The following is a 23848-nucleotide window of genomic DNA, read 5'->3' on the forward strand; positions in this document are numbered from 1 at the left end:
CCAGGCTCCCTGTGACTCTGAGTAGGATAAACGCTATAGAAAATGAATGGAGATATAAATATCTTTATATCACACACATTACATGTTTGTAACCATGATTCTTATAGCATTTGCGATGAGGATGTCATGGTGGATGAGTTCATTAGCACACTTGGCCTGGAGAAGTGAGCACCGCCTACACATGTTATTTAGAGCTGTTGAGATGCTGCAGTGACATCCTCTGCACAGCTCGTCTACTCTACAAAGGCTCTACAGTGACGTATGAAAAAAGATCGTTACCCCACTGCGAGTGGAGACACCATGACGTATGGGTCAAGAGAGAAAAACACAAACACGGGTTGTTTTTTATTAGCCATGGAACAGTTTCTGTCCATCTTTCTGACTGCGTGTTTATTTTGTGCCACACGCAATATAAAAAGCATCACAGCAGATTTTTATTCACCTCTTTAACTTCCCATATGTAACAGCTGAAATGTGAAGTAGAGTGCAGCATGTGTCAGTGACAAAGCCTTCAGAAACCTTTACAACAACAGGCCAGAGTTCTTATTAAAGCACGGAGAAGATCATTTCAAATGAGATCAACAAAAATGTTCCCTCTGGACTCATGTTAAAAGTCATACACCAGTTCCAAGTTGCAGTGTTTGAAAACACCAGACACTGACGTCAAAGGACCAATAAAAATGATATAAGCAGCAGTGTGGGGAATTAATAAAAAACACACTTATTAAAAACAAAAAAACTGGGTTTTACTTTCAGCTGTAAATGAAATCGGTTCTATTTTAGATCAGTGAGACACTGTACATGCAAATTATTTATATATATACGTGCCCTCTGCCCAGAGATCTGAAAAAGGAAACAGTTGCAGTGTAGGCTGTAATGTCATATGATGCCATGCCTTTGGATAGATTGGATCCATAAAGCAGTGACTCAGCTCTTAAAATTTATGACTCAAATATAAAGTCAACAATCACATAAGCTAATGAATCACAGTTGGGTTTCTTGCTATGTGAATGTTTTCAGATGGACTTGTGTGTGTGTGTGTGTGTGTGTGTTCAAGTTCTAAAAAAAGTACTACACACTCAGTACCACAAATTCACAGCACTGACCTGAACTGAGTGTAGTCTTGTGTGGAGGATTGTGTGTTTATCTGTAGCTACACTTTTAAAATATCTTTCTCCTAAATGTTTATTCAATAGCTGTATCTTTAAATGACACTCAAATACATAGCTACTGAATGATCCTGGAAAAAAGCCCTTCAGAAGATTACTGCATTTATTATTAAGTTCACTAAAAATCTAGAGTCTGGAAACGTTGTACAGAACTTTCTGCCTGATATGTTATCAGTCCTGGGAGGATCGAAGTCTCAGTTGAATGCGTCATCAGTTCTGGAGATATGGCTCATAATCCAAGACTAACTGATTTGTTTTTTTAATTATTGTCACGTATCAAATAAAAACATAATCTCTGACAATGGTGCCTTTTAATTTTTTAATTTGACCTTTATTTAATATTTTATTTTGCTTAATGTTTATGGAAGGAGTCAATGTTTTGCAGAACACGGAGATGTTCACACTTTCTGGTTTCTCAGTAAAATGACGAGTTGTATTTTTCTAGACTGAAAGACAAACAGATGGCGGTGAGGTGATGATGGTTTACTGCAGCTCTAACATAAGCCATAACAGGAACTTATACGCTTCACAGTATAAAATCTGAACTATAAACTGTTTAAATCTCACAGTGTCATTAAATTGCAGGTTTTAATCGTTGGCAAATTGCCGTGCTAGAAGCAGAAAAACACATAAGCTGCGCACTTACACAAAAATAATTCACTTCCAGACACCAGAAATGTCAAAAAATGTGACAGTTCATGTACAGAAAGATTGGTCATAAAAGACTGTGACAGAAATGCACTTTTAAAAAAACTGGTCTTTGTCCTCATTTTCTGTGATTAAATCTTGAATTCACGGTACATGAACAATGTGTCAGAGTCAGTGTAGGTGGTGTGTGGAACATTTACTGTTCGCTGCCATTCAAAGGCTTTTAACACGTTTTTGGTTCGTGGCTAGTAAGAAGTAGGTGTAATAAAACTAAGCATTGCTTGTATTTTTATTTTATTGGGAAAAAAAATCTGTCTCTGAGAAGAGACTTCAGGAAATCTGAACTGAACAGTCTGTGTGACTGTCGTCCATCTTACTGTATAATTTACAGAGAAACAGTAACTGCTTCATCAAACCACTGCACTTAATTTTAAGGAAGCGCCCTAACATAGAGTCCCATTTGAAGATTAGGTATTTGATTTAGACAGAAGATGAACATGATGGATGTGTATTTATATTTTTATTAATATTGAGTGACTGAATCTGTGGGGAATCTAGTATTTCTAGTATTGTAAGTTATGATCCAAATATAAGTCAGGTAAAAAAAATCCTTTAGCCAATAAGCAGTGTGTTCTGTGTAAACACAGAAGCGTATTGGACACAGAAGAGTCACGCAACATCGACAGGTATCTGTTTGGAACATGCTTTACTGACTGGTGGTCTGTTCATAATCACTGTCTCTGACATTGTAAGCTGTATGTTTTTGTCAGAAGTCCTTCAGAAAAGTGTTCCTAATCTGTGAGATGTAAACTAAGGAGATGTTTCCTGTTTCCTAGTCTCATTACTCCTTTAACATCGACCTGCAGTGCAGCAGCATGTCATCATTAATGTGGCTTCTATGAACACATCCACTTGAGTATTGTTATTGTAGTGTTTGTGAAAGTTCAATTGTCACCTCAGCCTGTGACTGAATGGATTCTCCTCCCTGACTCGAGGTAAATGTATGTTGATTGAGTAGTAATTATCCTGTCATAAATCTAGCATGTCACCTGACTAGCACATCACATGGAAGCTAATTTGCGCTCATGTTTTATGCTACTTCAGCAAAATATACATCAATCCACACATTCAGCTGCTTTTCTTTGGATAATTAGATGTAAAACTATACCGTGTTCCTGCCGCGTGTGTGAGTGTGTGCACTTACTGTATCTGGGACTTACTAAAAAAGATCTTTGACCGCTAAATGTGTATAGAAATGTAAAGTGTTGCAGCAGTCAGAATGGTTTGGATGTGGTTTTAGTGTGAAACACGGAGGCGTTGGAGATGTCGGCAGAATATCCTTGAAGGGAGGCATGAAGTGACTCAATTAAACACCATTTTGAAGAGGTTAATAGATAGACATGTGGAGTGGAAGTATGAAACCTGAGACTCGTGCAGTAGTGACAGAATGGGATCATGGTACAAATCTGGGCATCCAAAGTAACAAATATGAACAATTAATGATCAGTTTATTCCTGATGCTCCACCTGTCTGTTAACATCCTCAAAGGGCATCGAGTATAATGAAGCACTGTTCCCATGGGGTAAAAGCTGGTCTGACGTGTCAGTGGGGGATTTCAGCAGCTCACAGAGGCACAGTCTGGTAGAATGACTTCGACTGGGTAGCAAAAGGAGACATGACATTAACAACATGACATTAAGGAAAAGGTGGAAGTGGATTTAGCTGAGAAGCCCAGGATGAAGTGAATGGATAAAGGTGATGAGACTGCTGTCTTTACAGTCTTATAGAGGGGCGGGGGAGTGTTGTGAGATGAGAAGGGGCTGCAGGTTTTGAGAGAACAAAAGGGCTGCAGAAAAGCCAAAGAAGATCTGGTATGAGAAACTGAGAGACTGTAGGTTTTGCAAAAACTCACTAAACCTGAGCATAATAACTAACAGAAGAGCTTTGACATAATGAAGAGTGAGGCTTAAGAATAAAAAGATGTATTTTCTGAGGTGAAGGTCAGAAGACTTCTGGAGAATAAGGAGAAAAGTGGGCAGACGCGAGAGGTGGATTTCATTAGTGGTGTTCATTGAGCTATAGGGCTCTCGGCACATCATGCCCTTTCTGGAGAAGCTAGTGTATGTAGAAAGTGATTCTTTGTTATCTGGAAAGATGATGGTTTTTCCAACTTCAGAAATCTGAGGGGACATTATTAGTTGAAGCGATGGTGTCAGGGTCCGTGTCATCTCTCCATCACAGGCTTTTCATTTCTAGAAGAATCAAGGGGATTCTCTCGTCCTTCAGACTTTCAGTTGGGAAGCAGCTGAATGAACACAAGCTGTGGTACTTCAGAACATGTCCCGGTGAAAGAGCCGGGAAAAGAGCAGAAGCTGTTTACTGCAAACAGAAAGATTGGTGTAAAAATATCAAACTCAGAAGCTGAGTCAAAGCTGAAATGTTCTTTGTCTGATCTATAGATTGGAAGTGTTTACATTGATGTGGTCAGCAAAGAGCCATGTCATGTGGAAAGTTTGTCACAATAAAAAAAAGAGAGAAATGGGAATTTATAGAAAGTTGATTAGGGAGGAGATTGAGCTTCAGGTTTAAGTTTAGCTATTTCCACATTTCATTTTGAATATGTTAATATTCTCTAACCTTTCTGCACAAGTTCTCCTTTTTTAGTAAGATGGCACTTAGATATGACTAAAATAACAAGCATAGTTCACAGGCAGCTCCAGCAAACACAGCAAAGCAAATATTTGGGACGGTTTTAACCACAGCAGCTTTTACTTTTACTGCCTTCAGACTAAAGGTCAAAAAAAAAAGCCTAACATTAGCTGTAAGCTAACTGTTCAGTGGTCATACATGCATATTAATGTCACATGTCAGTTCTTAGCATTTCCTCAAAGCATTTCCCTATATACTAACCACACGTCACGTAGTTGGCTGTTTTTGTGTTTTTGTGAGATGTTTAAACTCTACCTTGTGGTGTGTGCACTTCCGTGTTCACATCATGTGATTGTGTGTCACCGAGGCTTTGTAAATAGGCTACAGATATGCGACAGCAGAGATCACAGAACCACAGAAACACGTTAAATACAAGTTTTTGCTGCATGTTGGCTGTGTTCTTTTTTTAACTGTTTAATTTTGATTTGTTGAACATAATATAAAATTATTCTAACCACCAGCTTCTGTGGCAAGTCCAGATTTTTCTACTGGATGAAACTACATGCCATGACTATAAAATGTACAGACAATTTGACATGACGCAAAGTTACATGCTGACTTATTAATTTATTTATTTTTATTACAGAAAATTTGGATGACTATATGGAAATTGAAATGTCACATAAGCACTCTTTCTTCTGTGACATGACTATAGAGATGTTTCCACAATTCTGACTGTACAGAATCCCCCCATGCTTGCTATTTAGATCCTTTCCCTTTGTTTCTAAGATTTCAGCTAAAAGTCACACAGTTTAAAAGGTTTGCGTGACAGCATATAGACACATTTACAGTGTTAAGTGATAAGAGGAATGTAGTGCAACTAGACACAGGAGTGGAATACAGCAGTTATTAGTGCAGATTTTCTTTTTAAAAATACCATTGACAGGTTACACACCATGCTGCACGTTCATGAGTAGCACAAAGGGCGCAGGCAAGTGAGTCACAACTTAGTCATTTCTCTAGTCTAACACTAAATTCAAGCCACAAAGGCCTCAGTAACAAACATGTGAGCTGAACCCTGTTCAATGCTGAAGCTATCCAGATCACACAAGCCGGACACAACTGACCTGAATTATCACACCTGCTCTACACACAACATGTAAATATACCTGCACTATTTATAGACCTGAATTCATAAAGCTCACTGCCTTTCCTTACATTTTCTTCTGTACACTTGCTTCCTGGTCACAGTTTTAGCACATTTTAATAAACTAATAGCTACATTCATCCTCATATTGTCACAGACTGTAAAAAACATTAATCCTTATTTTCCAACAGTGAAATAGATACTATCTAATTACAAAGATGGTTCATAAAGACAAATATTGATCAGATTGTTGATTAAATTCTTTATTGTTGTTGCACAGGGAACAGCAGCAATCCAAAAACACACAAGTAAAAAAACCATTAGTGAATATATATCCTCAGCTAATGTTAATATCAAACATCAGAATGAGGAAAAATCTGATCTCGGTTAAAGTGTGATTTTCATACACACTGAAATAACTGAATATTAATGTTTGATTGCTCACTCGGCTATTATCAGCAAACTGCAAGTTAACTAACCAACTAGCATTACTCACTAGTTATTACTCTGAATTAGCTGATTCATCACATAATTACTGAATGCAGGAAATTCCGTCAAGAGAAAACACAGCAAGGTAAAAAATAACAATAATGAGAACTAATGATTCATTTCATAAAGAGAACTGACAAAATATACTCACAAAATGTTAGTATATAGTATATTGAGAGCATCACAGTAATAAACATGAGAAGTTTAATGATCGGATTGTACATGTGTTAAAGGAGGCGATCTTATTGATTAAAGTTTCTATCGGCATTGTGTAAAAATCAGATACCTGATTAAAGTCTGGATTTCTAATAAAACGTTTGAAACAAACATCTCTAATGCAGGTGAGTCAGGTTTGACTCAAGATTGCTAATGAGCTTTCATTTTAGAGATTATGTTGTAGGAAAATTATTCACTGCTATGGAAAAAGCACAGTTCTTGTAAAGCGAACAAAACTATACACAATTCATCTGGCCTGTAGAGCTGCACATGATATCCTAGAAATGATGTGCATTATATCAAGCATCTGTTCCACAGAAAGTGTATGACACATTCACATGAACATGAGGGGTTTTTTATCAAAGCTCCTCCATTTATTTTATAAGTGGCTACCTTCATCTTTACAGAAATAAATGAAACTCGACAGGTTTTTAAATGGCTTAGCAGCCGCTCATTAAAGTACTTTGTGTTTAGATAAACAGAATTCCTTTCGCATCTGCTCACCCACAGCCTGTGACTTATAATTCACTGACAGATGAAAAGGAATTGCAGATGACAGCAGTCCAAGAAATTCCCTGCAGAAACAAGGAACATGTGGTGATAAAACCTCTGCATTCCAGGCAATGAAGGTTAGGGTGAACCTCAGAGACACACAAAGCTGCCAATCTGAATTCAGAATCAAAAAGATTAAAAATCTAGACCTTTATGGAAACATGAAGACAGAACATTTCTTCTGAAAAGAAACATGGATGTGGACAATTATTGCAGTCATTATAAACTCTATATGAAATATTATAACATTAGTACAATTTGTCAGAAGCTGAGTTTATGGCCATGAATTAATAAAAACATCCTCAGTTAATGTTAATATCAAACATCAGCTGTTTCTATCTAATTCTTAGACTTTTTAACTCAGTTGCAGTCCACAGGATGGTTTTAGTTTAGATCACTGATTCTATGTCACTGTGGTGGACTGGAATAACAACGGTGATCAGAGCAGTTCCAACATTTATATGATCTCCCCTGAACACTGTATGGCACTGGGTTACACCACAGGACCAAGTGATTGAAAGCATTACTAGATAAGGAACATCTTCTGAATGCTGGATGTGGAATCCGTGTGCATTCCTGCAGGACCACGTTGCAGTAATCGTGTTGGCTTTAGGATTCAGAGCTCTGGACTTCATCAGACTCGGCAATGTGGAGATAAGTCAGCGTGACTCACACTGCCTCTTTTGACTTTATTCTAACTCTGACTACTGCTTGTGTAATCTTGGGCATCTGTTGCTTCAAACAAAACATCGTCCCTGGTCCCCACATATGAAGGTCTTCATAATTCTGAAACTTTAGATAGTTTAATAGCAAAAAAATATAAAAAGTGGGATGAAAGATGGGTTAAAGCAACAGAGTTAAACACTACTTTAAATGGTAATAGGATCAGATTATGTTCAGTGTGTCGTCAACAAAAACAAATTAAAGACACGTGATATATCACTCATAAAGTCATTAATTGTTAAATGATACACTGCTTTGTAGCATTCAGCTACACAAATACCGTAATTTACATACTAATTTATGCTCATTAAGAAGGAAGGAAAAACCAGGTCCAGTTTTGTTGACAACATAAAAAAGTGAATATTCAAAAGACCTTGTCTCTCTTTCAGCTGGTCAGGAAATTCCACACCGTTTCCCCTGACTCATCAGCTGTTTCTAAAATGCATACATGATATATACATCTCACACACACACACACACACACACACACCTTTAATATAAAGAACACAATCAGGTCTAAATGTTTGAGTGTAGGACTAATCAGCAGTGATACGAGTAACGAAGTGATTCGGCCTTTTCGTGTTTTCATGGTAGTCTGTTGGCCTGTTTCATTTGTACCTGGATGAAATCTAAACCTCATGTACTTTTCATAGCAGTAAATATGGGCAGTGAGTGTATAAAAACACAACTGACAGCAGAATCAGACCCTATTACTATTTATACACAAGTTTAACAAAAGTTATTGGCTGATTGGACACCGCGTGATTTTGAAACTGCCAGCTGAATCTAGATGACGAGCTGTAGATGAGAGACACGTATCCCAGTGACAGTGGGATGTTTAATCAAGAATCAGAAACTGGACTGACCTGTTAGTTGTCACTATGATGCATAGGTAGATTAACTACCTGACAGCTCTGCTTACACAATGCAGGACACACCCAGAGTGAGAGGAATGCTGTTGATTTAAGCACCATGGAGCAAGTCTAGTAGAAATACTGAGGTAAAGCTGCTCTCAGAGTCAATGTGAGCCTTGTTTAAGGACTTTTATGAAACAATTCAAAAACCAAACTATCTGATGGTGCATTTGACTGTGGTCAGGACAAGCAGTGACCTGGAAAGAGGAAAATCACTAACCTTAAATCTTTTTAATGTTGTTATACAAACAAAGAGCGAGACCGTGAAGTTGATATATTAAAAAAAAGTTTTCAAAGAATAACTTCAACATAATGTTTTTTAACAACACTGATTAACAAATAACCAAATGAGAAGAGCAGCATTTCAGGACTGGAGAATCTGTCTTGCTCTGTCGAGCTACACATTTGCCTAAAAAAGGAGAAATGTTTGACAGTGAGCTCAGCAGGTAGAGTTTTTTCTGAGTTTCTCAGGTTTTTGTCAGTGTGGAGTTTCACATGTTCTCCTCGTGTCTGTGAGGGTTTCCTCATGGTTCTCCCGGCTTCCTCACACATCTTACAACTCAAACTTTCTCTAAGTGGCAATGTGTTGATGCATTGTGATGGAACTGGTGACCATTTCAGGGTCTTTTCCCATCATGAGGCCAGTTCCAGTTTAATTGTGACCATAAACCTTTCAGTGAGGAACAGCAGGACGCTTTAGGGTTAAAGTTAATTTTTTAGATGCAGACTTTTTTATTTCAGTATCAACTGACATAGACTGCACATTAATTCTTTTAAAAGTCCTAAAGTTCGTAACAGATATACTCAGTGGTCAGGCTTTTTTGACAAATATTCAAATGTCATGTGTGTTTTAATAAAGGAGGAAATAACTCCTTCGTAAAACACCTTTAACTGTGCAGGAACTCAGTTTTACACCATAAAAGCAGAACCAAAATATTTTGATTCCGTACACTGAGGACACAGAATGTTCTTATGTTGTAGATAAAGATTAAATATAATTCTACAAAATATGACGATTGCAATTTGTAGGAATTTTGCAGGAGACAGAATTGGATACCTGACAGAAAATATTAATCCACCTACAGTATTTAAAAACTCTACAGATAATAAATCAGTTCTCTGAGCCACAGCATCAGTGTTCCACAAGTGTTCTGTAAGATATCAAGCTACGTGTACCAAAGCTATGATCTGAAAGAAAGCCAGCAGCTGGGTGTCATTAAGCGCATATTTACCCAGTGGTTAGCTGATGGGCCGTGACACCATGTGAAACAGCCAGGAAGCCCACATGTAAGTATCTGCTGACCGAAGGCCTTTTTTTACACAAAACTATGTCACTTGAGTTTGATATTAATCTCACTGCACCATCAGACCACAAGACAGGAGTGAAGCTGACCAAAGAGGATCAAGTGACAGAAAGAGAGAGTTATTCTACAAAACTCTAGAAAACTCTACAATTCTCTGTGTTTAAGACTGTGAGCAGTCACATGCTGAGTGAAGGACACACGTGTCTGCCTCTGATCTGAGTCAGAGGGCCGGTTACACCAGGGGAAGTTTGACCTGCTTCTTACATGTCACACGTTTACTCTGTTCCTTTGTAAACAGCCAAATATTCTTGTGCAGCTTGGCCGTGATCATTTCTAGCTGACATAAGGTTCATGAGCTCAGATTGGGTTAAAGCTCAAATCTAAAAATAAATAACAATTAAAAAAATTACAAATATATTTCAGCCAAAACATTTTAGTCTTCTCCCTAATTACAGAAATTAAGATCAGATCTGTATTTGGGTCCATTTTTGTCCCACAGTCTGTTGGTGTGTTTCATGCCCTGCATGGTGTGTTGTGATGGTTGTGAAGGTTGTATGGTTGTGATGGTTGTGATGGTTTTGAAGGTTGTATGGTTATAAGGTTGTTATGGTTGTGAAATTTGTATGGTTATTAAGGTTGTTGTGGTTGTGATGGTTGTGATGGTTGTGAAGGTTGTGATGGTTGTCATGGTTGTGATGGTTATGAAGGTTGTTATGGTTGTGATGGTTGTATGGTTATGAAGGTTGTTGTGGTTGTGATGGTTGTGATGTTTGTGAAGGTTGTGATGGTTGTCATGGTTGTGATGGTTGTATGGTTATGAAGGTTGTTATGGTTGTGATGTTTGTGAAGGTTGTGATGGTTGTCATGGTTGTGATGGTTATGAAGGTTGTTGTGGTTGTGATGGTTGTGAAGGTTGTATGGTTGTGATGGTTGTGAAGGTTGTGAAGGTTGTCATGGTTGTCATGGTTGTGATGGTTATGAAGGTTGTTGTGGTTGTGATGGTTGTGATGGTTATGAAGGTTGTTGTGGTTGTGATGGTTGTGAAGGTTGTTATGGTTTTGATGGTTGTATGGTTGTGAAGGTTGTATGGTTGTGATGGTTGTGAAGGTTGTGAAGGTTGTCATGGTTGTCATGGTTGTGATGTTTGTGAAGGTTGTTATGGTTGTCATGGTTGTGATGGTTATGAAGGTTGTGAAGGTTGTATGGTTGTGATGGTTGTGATGGTTGTCATGGTTGTGATGGTTATGAAGGTTGTTGTGGTTGTGATGGTTGTGAAGGTTGTATGGTTGTGATGGTTGTGAAGGTTGTGATGGTTGTGATGGTTGTGAAGGTTGTCATGGTTGTGATGGTTATGAAGGTTGTTGTGGTTGTGATGGTTGTGAAGGTTGTTATGGTTGTGATGGTTGTATGGTTATGAAGGTTGTTATGGTTGTGATGTTTGTGAAGGTTGTTATGGTTGTGATGGTTGTATGGTTATGAAGGTTGTTATGGTTGTGATGTTTGTGAAGGTTGTGATGGTTGTCATGGTTGTGATGGTTGTGAAGGTTGTGATGGTTGTCATGGTTGTGATGGTTGTGAAGGTTGTGATGGTTGTCATGGTTGTGGTGGTTGTGAAGGTTGTTATGGTTGTGATGGTTATGAAGGTTGTTGTGGTTGTGATGGTTGTGAAGGTTGTGAAGGTTGTGATGGTTGTATGGTTATGAAGGTTGTTATGGTTGTGATGTTTGTGAAGGTTGTTATGGTTGTGATGGTTGTATGGTTATGAAGGTTGTTATGGTTGTCATGGTTGTGATGGTTATGAAGGTTGTTGTGGTTGTGATGGTTGTGAAGGTTGTTATGGTTGTGATGGTTGTATGGTTATGAAGGTTGTTATGGTTGTGATGTTTGTGAAGGTTGTTATGGTTGTGATGGTTGTATGGTTATGAAGGTTGTTATGGTTGTGATGGTTGTATGGTTATGAAGGTTGTTATGGTTGTGATGTTTGTGAAGGTTGTTATGGTTGTGATGGTTGTATGGTTATGAAGGTTGTTATGGTTGTGATGTTTGTGAAGGTTGTGATGGTTGTCATGGTTGTGATGGTTGTGAAGGTTGTGATGGTTGTCATGGTTGTGGTGGTTGTGAAGGTTGTCATGCTTGTGAAGGTTGTGATGGTTGTGATGGTTTTGAAGGTTCCACACGTATACATTTTTCACTACGGCGCTTCATTCTGTGTGAGTGTGAACAGAAAGCTGGTGCCAAATACAGAGGGTACGTGCGAGAGTGGCAGACATCAGCAGCTCTTCCTGGGAGGATCAACAGTGCTTGAGAAAAGAGGAAGCGTTTTGTTTTTTTTAGATAGACAGGAAATAAGCTGATGAGCTGAGTGGAAGGGTTTATTATGCAATTATAGAAAATCAAATGTGAGGAATATGATTATTGTTATGTTTGTTTTTAGTTTCACTGGTATGTCTGGGGTTTATACTGTAAATTTCAGTACAAGTCAATTGAAAGTTGATATCAGACAGGCGAAATATATATACAGGATGTTAATAAAGTATTGCAACGTAATCATTAGACAAGTTCCTCTCTTATTTCTCCTTTAGGCTTTGGCCAATTTCAGCTGTCGTATTTTCAGAGCTCAGTTTCTGTGTAAAGGAGAAAGCCAGTGTTATGGGAGCAGTGAGCAGAGCGCAGTGTTATCAGAGGCCACGAGAATGCTGACAGACTGAATAGACCCGAGATAAGAGACACACATCGATGAAACGATGAGGCCAGCAGTGACGCACAGCAGATTCCCACACCTCTCTTATCATCATGAACTTCAATCTGTCTTTCCCTCTTTTACTCTCTTTCTTTCTCATAATCTCCTGATTCCATGGGGAGAAAATACGTTTTTATATTTCAACACTTCATCCTCATTGGACCGTGTCATGCTTCATGCCATGGTTTATATGTACAGATGTTTTCCCATGTCCCTGAAAAGCTTTCACAGCCTTGATGTCTGATCTCTATCAGTCTCTTTATTTGTCCTAAGGCAAAATTTTGAAATTGCAGAACAGTTTGTAAAAGAACAAAATGTCTTGTTTTTTCATTCTTTCTCTCTTTCCCACTCTCCTCCTCATTCTTTTCTGTGGCTTCCCCCTTCATACCTCCCCTCAACTCACTTCCTGCATCCAGAAGAAAAATACAAGAAAGGGTGGTGCGTGCGGCGCTGCTGGAAAGGAAATGACTCCACATTTCAATTCCTCTGAAAAGTAAAAAAAAATATTTCAGTTCCAAATGCATCTGATCTCAAATTACTGCAGGCTGACTGTCACACACACACACACACACACACACACAGTACAGATGATTATGTAAAGGACAAATAGCAGTGTTTTGCATGATAACTCTAATGTTGTAATGACCTTCATAAAAGTATTAATACTTCACATTTTAACCACAGCCCCATGTTTAATTCATTTTCACTTTCAAGTGTCATCATACGTAAGCAGATTTTTTGTTTATGAATACATGATATCCACCCTAAAAGAAGCAGAGTATGATTTTCTTCAGCATCTATGCTTGTCTTTATAGTTTATTTTTTCAGTGTGTGTGTGTGTGACCAAGAGGAAGAGAGACAGAGAGGCGGAGTATAAAGATGAGTGTTGATCACAGTGGACCTCACTCTTGGCTGGTAGATTTTGCACCCAGCCTTGATTCTCATACCACGCTTGTCTGTGAGGCCCGGGTCCAAATGTTCCCACGGACATAAGGCCATGTGTGCAAATCTTTTATGCTGGTAAACCCGACACAACAGTGCCTTTAGGACTTGAGCACAGGAAGAACTCTCTCAGTGTGTTTGCCATGGCTTCTGCGATTTCTTAGTGAATGAATGAATTTACATTAATTTATTTGCCGAGCAATTTGATCCAAAACAACTTACAAATAAGACAAAATCAACCGAAGCAGCAAATATAGATTCTACCTGAAGACTGGAACAAGAGAAACATACAACTACACCAAGGATAGTGTTGCTATAAAAGTAAATTAGCCAATACACAGACGGTTAAATCAGCAATCACTTAAAAATAGATAAGTAAAAAAAAGGAAAGAAATAATAAAAAAAAAACTCTGGATAGATTTATTTTATTAACTCTTCATTCTTGACGTATTCTGACTATTTATTTTATCTTTCCAGAAACCTGGGTGCAGTATACAGAGCTGTGGTGAAGCTGTGGCTCAGACCCTGAGTATCTTTCTGAGAAGCTGAGAGTTAACCTTTAATTAATAAACTTCTAAATAAACTCAGGACACTTCTCTCTCTTCAGCTACTAACCTCTTGATGTTCCACTTTTATTAAACGTGATGTTTTTTTTTCCTGAACAGTGACCCATATGTGGTTTTCCTCAGTGTGCAGAGTTTTTTTTTGTAATCAAAAGATGAACGAGAATATTTTCAATAAGTAGAAAGTCTGTATTGGGACACTGTGAGTTATATGTGGCTAAGGAAAGGCAGGTACTTTCCCTCTTGCAGGACTTGTAAATATGGGCTCATGCCCAAGAACACCACCCACTGCTGCTGAGTCAGGACTGAGCTGTGTTCATGAGGTCATCCTACAGGCAGAGTACACAACATGACAGCTAAGTCTTAAACACACACACCATCCCTGAGCTGACACAGTCTCCATGCTGGAGAAATGAGGACAAACAGCATGGATTAAAAACTTTTTGTTAAAATTTACTGTAAGTATAAAAGTCATATGAGCAGCATCTGCTATGATAGGAGCAGGGGTGAAATAGCTGGATAGAAATGTAAAGGCATAATGGAGTTTAATGGTTTCCACATTAAAACACATGAACTATGTTTTTATTGCATGGTTTTAGTGATTCTGGTGCTAAATTGTTTAAGAAATTTCTTACAGGATAAAAAAAAAACAACCCACACAATAATGTGAGATATAGAGATAAAGAGTTTCTTTTCTGGTTTACTGTTCACCTTCTCAGAAGAGTGATGGATTTAACAGCTGTTCCTATAACTTATGAAACTCTCTGTGGAGCTCAGGGAAGGAGACACATTACGAGAATTTATCCTTCGCCCAGAAGGGAAACTGAAGGTGGAGATTCATGCAGCTGAACCAGAATGGAAAGATGTGTTATGAGGTTTAGTGACAGGTTATGTAACAGCATATCAAGTTGTATGCCAGTGAAATGATTTCAGTTTAATGTAAATAAAATTTACATTAGTTCAGTTTAATGTAAAAAAAAAAACATTTTTGGTTTCTAGTATCATAATTTGATATAATAATCAGTCATACCACTGAGTGGGATTCAATATAGAAAATCAACAAGAGTCTACACTTCTGCAGCAAAGAAATCAAGTAGGGCGTATAATTTAACCATTTAATTGAATGTTGAATGAATATTAGGAGAAAAGGGTTTTAATGTAATGACTGTAATCTGGAGAAATATTCGTATAGCACATACATGGAAATGTATGTAAAAAAATATATATATATATCTCCTAAACAAACCTTTGTGTTGAACAACCTGCAGAACATTAACACAACACCATTGTTACCTTCTTAATGCCTTTGATATTCTTTTTTTTATTTTGTTTTGTTTATTACATTCTGTGAAAGAGAGCACACACAGGCTTTCGGTGAGTCATGAGCAAGAGTTTCCATCCTCCTGAGACTGCTCCCAAAAAAGAAAGAGGTGTGCTCAGGAGCCAAGAGCTATTGAAATGACACGAGGGAAATTTTCTAAATGGCTAATGCCTTATATATGAAAAGAAAAAAAGTTCATTTCCAGAGGCTATTAACAACTGAACATGAGAAGGTGTGTCTGTTTTTAGCTCTCAGGTCAGACTTACCGTACAGGCAGGCAGATTGGCAGAGCCGTGACTAGCTAAGTCACGTGCCTGAAAATTTACGGTCTGGACAGCATGGTGTAATCGGGGAAATTTTGTTTATGATACGCTTTCTATAAGCCTGTCTCATCAATCCATTTAGATACCATGACTCATCTGCATGTCTAAGTGCAATTATGACTCTGCAATTTAGCATGAAATAACAACAAAGCACTGAATAAACACATAACACAGTATAATAAATCATCAGATTTAAACTTCTAACAAATTTACTGCTAATAATAAAGTAAAGGTTCAAGACTCATGTTTCTGCCATTAAGCTTTTTTCCCCTGAATTCATGTCACATGTTCTTTCCTGATGTTTGTCACGGCTGAAACCATCTCTTTACTGGTTTGCAGAAACCAAGAAGCATTTGCACTTGCAACAGAACCAATGATGCAGAATCAACCGAAGAAGTCAGCTGCTCGAGAAGCAATACGGTTTTTACCAAGTGAAGTTAAACACACAAAGGATGTTGCCGTTTCTGCAAAAGTAAATTAGTCACTACCCAAGGATCACTTAAAAAAATAAATAAGTAAAAAAAAAAAATCCACAGTTTCACTTTATTTTCCACTTTGCTTTTCAAGTACATTTAATATTAAATGTAGTATTTAATAATTAACTTTGGTTCCAATGGAAGATCCACAAGACTTTGTGTGTGTGTGTGTGTGTATGTGTGTGTGTGTGTAAGATCATTACAAGGTTTCACACTACAATATGTGTAGAAAACATGTAGAAATGGTTTGCTTGCTCAGCTTAAAGTGTACAGCTCTGATTTAGATTCACTTCTACAGATTTCCACAGATATTAAAAGTTCACACACCTTTGATAAAACAGCAGGTTTTTCTGATGTAAAATGGGAAAAAAGATTCATCACTTCAGAAATCATATCATATTTCCACCTTCATGTAAAAAGCATAACCTGTACAATGCCACTGAAAACTGAATTGACACATTTCAGAGAAAAACTACATTTAAAATAACCTAATTGCATAAGTTTGTACAGCCCTGAATTAATTCTGAGTTGAAGCAGCCTCTGATTTTCTCTCAGCACTCAGTCTGTTTGGATTTGAGTCTATCAACTTGGCATATCTTGACATGGGAATATATTTACACGTTTTTTTGCAAAAATGTTCCAGATCTGTCAGTTGATGAGTTCATTTCCTGTGCACTGCCGTCTTCAGGTCTCACAGCCGATTTTCTGTTCTTCTTTTCGATTTATGTTTTTGCAAAGTCAACCCAGCAGTGTATGTGTTATTTTGTCAGAAAAGGCTCATGGCTTAGCACTTTGGCCCTAAGCCCTTGATCCTGATACGTACCCCATAACTCCTGCCAGACTTACTGAAATCTTTTCCCTTTGTCTTCTCATCACTAATGTCGCTGTTGTTCCATATTTTCTCTACTTGTCGATGTGGCTTCACCGTGTTCCAGGGTACATCTAAAGCCTCGGAGATGGTACTGTAGCCCTCTCCTGAGTGATACCTTTGAACAGTGTGTGTCTGTTGATACTCTGTAAGCTCTCTGAGGGCCGTGGCTCTTGCAGTATGGTCAGGTTCAGGGGCGTCGCTAGGGCCAATCATTCAGGGCTCGAGCCCCAGATGATTTTAATCTAGCCCCGAATGTTTTATCCCGCATTGTGCCACCGGAGTGTAGAGGAATTAATGAAATGCTGATCGGTTTAGTAGAGCACTTTTGCTGTTTACTGTACACGATTTTAACTGATATCTCTCTCCGCACGCGCGCACACACACACACACATACCGTGAGAGTGTGCGCTGCAATATGTTGTAGAACCGCTCTCGCGATACTTTAATGTCCTACACCTGTCGGTCTTTCACACCACTAAAATACCTTACAGCCCTTGAGCAGGACAGCAATAAAAATGTCAGAAAACATAACAATCTTATTACTCAGATAAAAGTCTAACTTCTAATATTAAATGTTAACACAGCCGATAAAAGTCGGCTAACAAATGTATGTTGTGTCAAAAAGGAGGCCCACTCTCTTTGATTCTGAAAGCCCCTGACACATAGGGCCCTTTTGATTATTATTCCATACCCAAGACGTACAAAAGTCTTAAATTAAATAAGCCTAAAAATAGATCTAAATAAAATATAAACTGTTAGAGCACTTAGACATTACAGTCTGAACATCATGACTTTCTATTATTCACCTAATGCAGTATTTAAGTTACAATACAGACATGGTTTAGGTGAACAATGGGCCAGAACAGACTCCATCATTCGGCTGTTCTGTCTATTGAAAAAAGGAATTCTCAGCACTATAAATAGTATGGTAATTGACCATTTTGCTCGAGTCCAGTCTCAGAGATACTCTCTGATGATCCCACCCTCAAAGAAATAGGATAGAAAAGTCACCAAGAGCATGAAGTAGACAAGATACAAGCAGCAAGACAGATGAGGGAATGAGATGAGAGAACAATAAGAGAAGAGAGGCTGTAAAAAATAAAAAATAAAGAATAATACATACAGTAGTGGCAGCATAAATCAGGAATAAAATAATAGGTCCAGTATAATATAGATTATTGTAAAATAATAATAATAATAATAATAATAATAATAATAATAATAATAATAATAAAGGATCTACATGGCACTGCTTCACACACAAGCTGTAAAAGAGATAATATTGCATGGCATACCTGTGAGAGAGAAAATGTAATGAATTTAATGAACTCCTTTTTTAGTAGCAAGACTCTGAAATGATGGGAGGAGTCAGAAAAGAAGATTGAATGAAATTTTCTAAAGTTGCATACTGTTCGTGTTCATTTGTGTTTATTATTAAACAATATTAATAATAAAAATGCCCTTACAAAACGTGTTATTCTTGCTTACCCCCTCTCCCTAATTAGCCCCTGATGTTTTCAAATCCTAGAAACGCCCCTGGTCAGGTTTATCACTCAAGCTGAAAAGAGTTAGTTTGTTTATTTATTTATTTATTTATTTATTTATTTATTTATTTATTTATTTTTTATCTTTTTTTATCTTAAATGTATGAGTGTGAATTTCACTGGCATAGTAAGTATGTCATTTTTGCATGAAAGGTGGTAATATTCTGATCATTTTCTTTTTGGTTTCAATTTTATAAATCCCAAAAATACTGTTTTTAAAAATCCATTGCGTTAAAAGCTGAGTTTGTGGTCAGAACAGTAATATAATTTCTTCTACACGTAATCGAGCAGTTTCTCTTGACACATGTGCTACGGTAAACTTACAGTGGCGCTTACGGTAAACGCACGCGAAGGAGCTTTAAGGTCATTAAAACAGCTCGCCGAAACTGAAATGTAAATGTTTTCCTGTCAACCAAACGTGTACAAGCTCTCTCTCTCTCTCTCTCTCTCTCTCTCTTTCGCCCGCTCACGCGGGCGCGCGCGCGCGCACACACGTGGTAGTGTCTACGTCGATGGGGTGGAGTGTGTAAACTACCCGACCGGGGCGCATAAATACACACACTCACACACACTCTGTCACACTCACATACACAGCCTGCACTGCTTGGCGACGCTTTCACACCGACTAGGACGACTCTGTACTGAAATATGTCGGACAAATACGACGAACTTATTCGCGTAAGTTACTTTTTTGTTGTTGTTATTTTTCCAAAGACTTTAATGTCTGCTTTCCCGTCGAGCTGAAGAGCAAACTCGGAGTGAAGTGTCACTTCGTCCCTCATGCTCTGCTGTTTAGTTTAGCTCATTGACCTACGTGGCAGATTTGCTGATGTTGCTTGTGTTGACGTGAAAACCGTTTTATTCACATTCCTTTCCTCTTTTCTCCACAGAACCTATTTCAGATTGGCCTGAAAGATGATTTTCCAAAGCAACACACAAAGCCAGCAGTGGCTCGTCAGTTATCTTCCTGCTTCTCGCCGAAAAGCCTCAGCGAGGAGAAGCTCAGCGAGGACACCTTCAGCTGGCCATTTGACATATGGAGTGAGAACATGCCGAAGAAACCACAGTATCCGTTCAGGGCTGACCGATCTATGAGTCTGACCGACAACTATCTCCCCAACTTCAACAACAAGATGAAGTCTCTTGATCTTCCTCCACCACCTGGATTCCCACCCTTAGCTCCTCATGCTTCAAATCGGTACAAGACTGAGCTGTGTAGAAGTTTCCAAGAGAATGGCAGCTGTAAATATGGCAACAAGTGTCAGTTTGCACACGGTGAGAGCGAGCTTCGAGGCCTTTACCGCCACCCGAAGTACAAAACAGAGGCATGTCGCACATTCTACAACTTTGGATACTGTCCCTACGGAAGCCGCTGCCACTTTATCCACGAGGAGAAACTGTCTTCTCCTCAAACACTCAACCAGAAGAGCCAAGCACCTGCCAGCCAGCAAGCACGGGTTCTGCGCCAGAGTGTGAGCTTCGCTGGATTCCTCGGCTCTCGCAGTATCTCTCCACCAATTCCCTACGAATCCATGGGCTTCAGCCGTGCGCCCTCGGTTTCTCCTCCACCCACCGACATCTTGTCCCCTGTGTTAAACGACACAAGCCGTGAAATGTTTCCATTTCCACAGATCAGAGGTGAGAGCGATGTCCATAACCACCCTCTGCTCATTGAGCCTCAGAAGTCCTCGCACTGGGGCCAAGGAACAAACTTTGAGCCGCTGGCAAACAAATGTGTGGGGAAGGAGAACCGAAGCAGTGCATTCGGTTTCAGCCATACCAGCATGCAGCGCTTCGCCTCTGACGAGTCTCTCTCAGACCACGAGAGCTACAGCAGCACAGGGAGTTCCAGTGGCTCAGAGTCTCCCACCTTTGAAAATGCAGCCAGTAAACGCCTCACTGTTTTTGCTCGAATGTCTGTTTCTGAGTAATTTTTTTTTTTCCAAAAATATGGACATATTCTTTTCCAAAGATTCTTTGATATGACATAATTATATGACTTAATAGTGTTTATTTATTTACTTTCATTACTGGCTATAGGAAATTAATTTTGATACACACTTGCAGTCTAAAGCTATGTATTTTTATTGCGTTTGTACTTTTCTACCATTGTGTCTTCCACTTGCTTGCTTTGCTAAAGACAGATTTTACCACAGACATTTGTTCAAAATCATCAGGTGCTGTATAATCGCTAATGACCTGACGTAAGCAGAGCTGGTGTCTGTGCCCATTCCTAACAATCAGAGATCAGATTTCTAGGCTAACTCAACCAGCAATGTGACAAACCTGAAATGATAGCTATTACATGTACTCACTAAGAAATGCACTTTACCTCTACAGGGAGATATGTAGCATTTAACCAAAGCATTATGATCTAGTATGCCAATCTATTGTGTTTGGCTTGGATCTTGGAAGCCTTTTGGTAAAAAAAAAAAAGAAAAAGAAAAACTCCCTCTGTTCTAATTTACACACAACAAAAATGTAAAACCATGGGGGGGTTTTTTGTTTGTTTGTTTTTTTGTTTTTTTGTTTTTTTTTTCGAAACAAGACCTGTCTTGTGTTTTTTATCAGGGACTGTAACATTACAGTATTTCTCTAGTTTAGGATGCCTTCATTTGCATTGTTTTGTAATTGTATAGATTTAACCAATGTATTTATTAAGTATTTATTAAAGCAACAGCAATGTATTTTTTACTTATTTATCTAAACACATGTTGGGGTATGAAAAGTTTTCCCACAAAATGATGGATTCCACAATAATTTCCCAAAGATCTATTAAATAAATGATGTGGAATGGTAACTATTTTTGTCTCTTTTGGTTATTTGTGTTTCATGTTTGTCTTCTTTTGCTGACTCAACACTCAGCAGCCAAAATCCAACACACTGTATGAAAATCACAGCAAAGTATACTTTGAAAACAACAATTGATTGTCAGATAGATTGCACATGTTATATATTGTTATGATGTTATAATTATATGTTGAACCTGGAGCTAAGATACAAACGGGTGAAGTGGGGTAGGTATGGGGTAGGAGAAGGGTGATGTGGGGTAGGAGAAGAGTGATGAGAGGTATGAGTGGGGTAGTAGCAGGGTGATGTAAGGTATGAGTGGAGTAGGTGTGGGGTGATGTGAAGTGAGTGGGGTAGTAGCGGGGTGATGTAAGGTATGAGTGGAGTAGGTGTGGGGTGATGTGAAGTGAGTGGGGTAGTAGCGGGGTGATGTAAGGTATGAGTGGAGTAGGTGTGGGGTGATGTGAAGTGAGTGGGGTAGTAGCGGGGTGATGTAAGGTATGAGTGGAGTAGGTGTGGGGTGATGTGAAGTGAGTGGGGTAGTAGCGGGGTGATGTAAGGTATGAGTGGGGTAGGTGTGGTGTGATGTGATTTATGAGTGGGGTAGATGTGGGGTAGGTGTGGAAGGTCCCATATACGTTTTTTTCGGAGCAGCCCACATGTCTTGCCTCAGGCTTGCCTGCGTCACCTGTCGCATTTTTTACCATTTCATAGTCACTTAAGAACTTCCCTTCTTTATTTCCCTTCTTCATTGGAAAACTTCAGCAGGAAGTAATCAGTGTTAAGTCTATAATGAACTCAGAAATGATGCTGATCTATTTTCAGGAGCTCACTGTGCTCATTAATGTGACTATAAACTGTTGAAGAAAGGGCATATATATATATATATATATATATATATATACACTATATTGCCAAAAGTATTCGCTCACCCATCCAAATAATCAGAATCAGGTGTTCCAATCACTTCCATGGCCACAGGTGTATAAAATCAAGCACCTAGGCATGCAGACTGTTTTTACAAACATTTGTGAAAGAATGGGTCGCTCTCAGGAGCTCAGTGAATTCCAGCGTGGAACTGTGATAGGATGCCGCCTGTGCAACAAATCCAGTCGTGAAATTTCCTCGCTCCTAAATATTCCACAGTCAACTGTCAGCTGTATTATAAGAACGTGGAAGTGTTTGGGAACGACAGCAACTCAGCCACGAAGTGGTAGGCCACGTAAACTGACGGAGCGGGGTCAGCGGATGCTGAGGCGCATAGTGCGAAGAGGTCGCCAACTTTCTGCAGAGTCAATCGCTACAGACCTCCAAACTTCATGTGGCCTTCAGATTAGCTCAAGAACAGTGCGCAGAGAGCTTCATGGAATGGGTTTCCATGGCCGAGCAGCTGCATCCAAGCCATACATCACCAAGTGCAATGCAAAGCGTCGGATGCAGTGGTGTAAAGCACGCCACCACTGGACTCTAGAGCAGTGGAGACGCGTTCTCTGGAGTGACGAATTGCGCTTCTCCATCTGGCAATCTGATGGACAAGTCTGGGTTTGGCGGTTGCCAGGAGAACGGTACTTGTCTGACTGCATTGTGCCAAGTGTAAAGTTTGGTGGAGGGGGGATTATGGTGTGGGGTTGTTTTTCAGGAGCTGGGCTTGGCCCCTTAGTTCCAGTGAAAGGAACTCTGAATGCTTCAGCATACCAAGACATTTTGGACAATTCCATGCTCCCAACTTTGTGGGAACAGTTTGGAGCTGGCCCCTTCCTCTTCCAACATGACTGTGCACCAGTGCACAAAGCAAGGTCCATAAAGACATGGATGACAGAGTCTGGTGTGGATGAACTTGACTGGCCTGCACAGAGTCCTGACCTCAACCCGATAGAACACCTTTGGGATGAATTAGAGCGGAGACTGAGAGCCAGGCCTTCTCGTCCAACATCAGTGTGTGACCTCACAAATGCGCTTCTGGAAGAATGGTCAAAAATTCCCATAAACACTCTCCTAAACCTTGTGGACAGCCTTCCCAGAAGAGTTGAAGCTGTTATAGCTGCAAAGGGTGGACCGACGTCATATTGAACCCTATGGATTAGGAATGGGATGTCACTTAAGTTCATATACGAGTCAAGGCAGGTGAGCGAATACTTTTGGCAATATAGTGTATATATATGCTCATATATGTATGCTCATATCATCTCAGGGAGTTTTTCTTGCCACTGTCTTTGAGACAATGTCCATAAAAGCACTAATACAAATAAATTGAACTGAACTGAGTTGAATTTACGTTTTTCTGAACTAGAAAGTCATGAGACAAGTTGCTTTCCTGCATGGTAGTACTTAGTGTCCGAGTTTCCCTGCAGCAGGTCAGAGATCAGTTCCAGTATGAAAATGTCCTGAGACTGAACTACAACATATCTAAATGAACAGCTACAACATGAAAGCTCCAGTCATGTTACACTATAATAAAGCCAGAAAA

At 39.1% G+C, this 23848-nt stretch overlaps 1 protein-coding gene across 1 annotated transcript; it reads left to right on the forward strand.

Moving 5' to 3' along the window:
- Positions 1-19109: 19109 nt before the first annotated feature.
- On the forward strand, positions 19110-21391 carry zgc:162730 (uncharacterized protein LOC564559 homolog). The gene is made up of 2 exons (XM_058413845.1): positions 19110-19269; positions 19482-21391. The coding sequence occupies exons 1-2, from the start codon at positions 19240-19242 to the stop codon at positions 20520-20522; spliced, it is 1071 nt and encodes a 356-aa protein (XP_058269828.1). The 5' UTR covers positions 19110-19239; the 3' UTR covers positions 20523-21391.
- Positions 21392-23848: the final 2457 nt, after the last annotated feature.

Source organism: Hemibagrus wyckioides, linkage group LG17 (assembly GCF_019097595.1).
Source record: "Hemibagrus wyckioides isolate EC202008001 linkage group LG17, SWU_Hwy_1.0, whole genome shotgun sequence".
NCBI lineage: Eukaryota > Metazoa > Chordata > Actinopteri > Siluriformes > Bagridae > Hemibagrus > Hemibagrus wyckioides.

Coding starts and splice junctions, on each gene's coding strand:
- zgc:162730 (XM_058413845.1), top strand. CDS start 19,240: ATGTCGGACAAATACGACGAACTTATTCGC. Junction 19,270..19,481: donor AATACGACGAACTTATTCGC/GTAAGTTACTTT, acceptor TTTTCTCCACAG/AACCTATTTCAGATTGGCCT.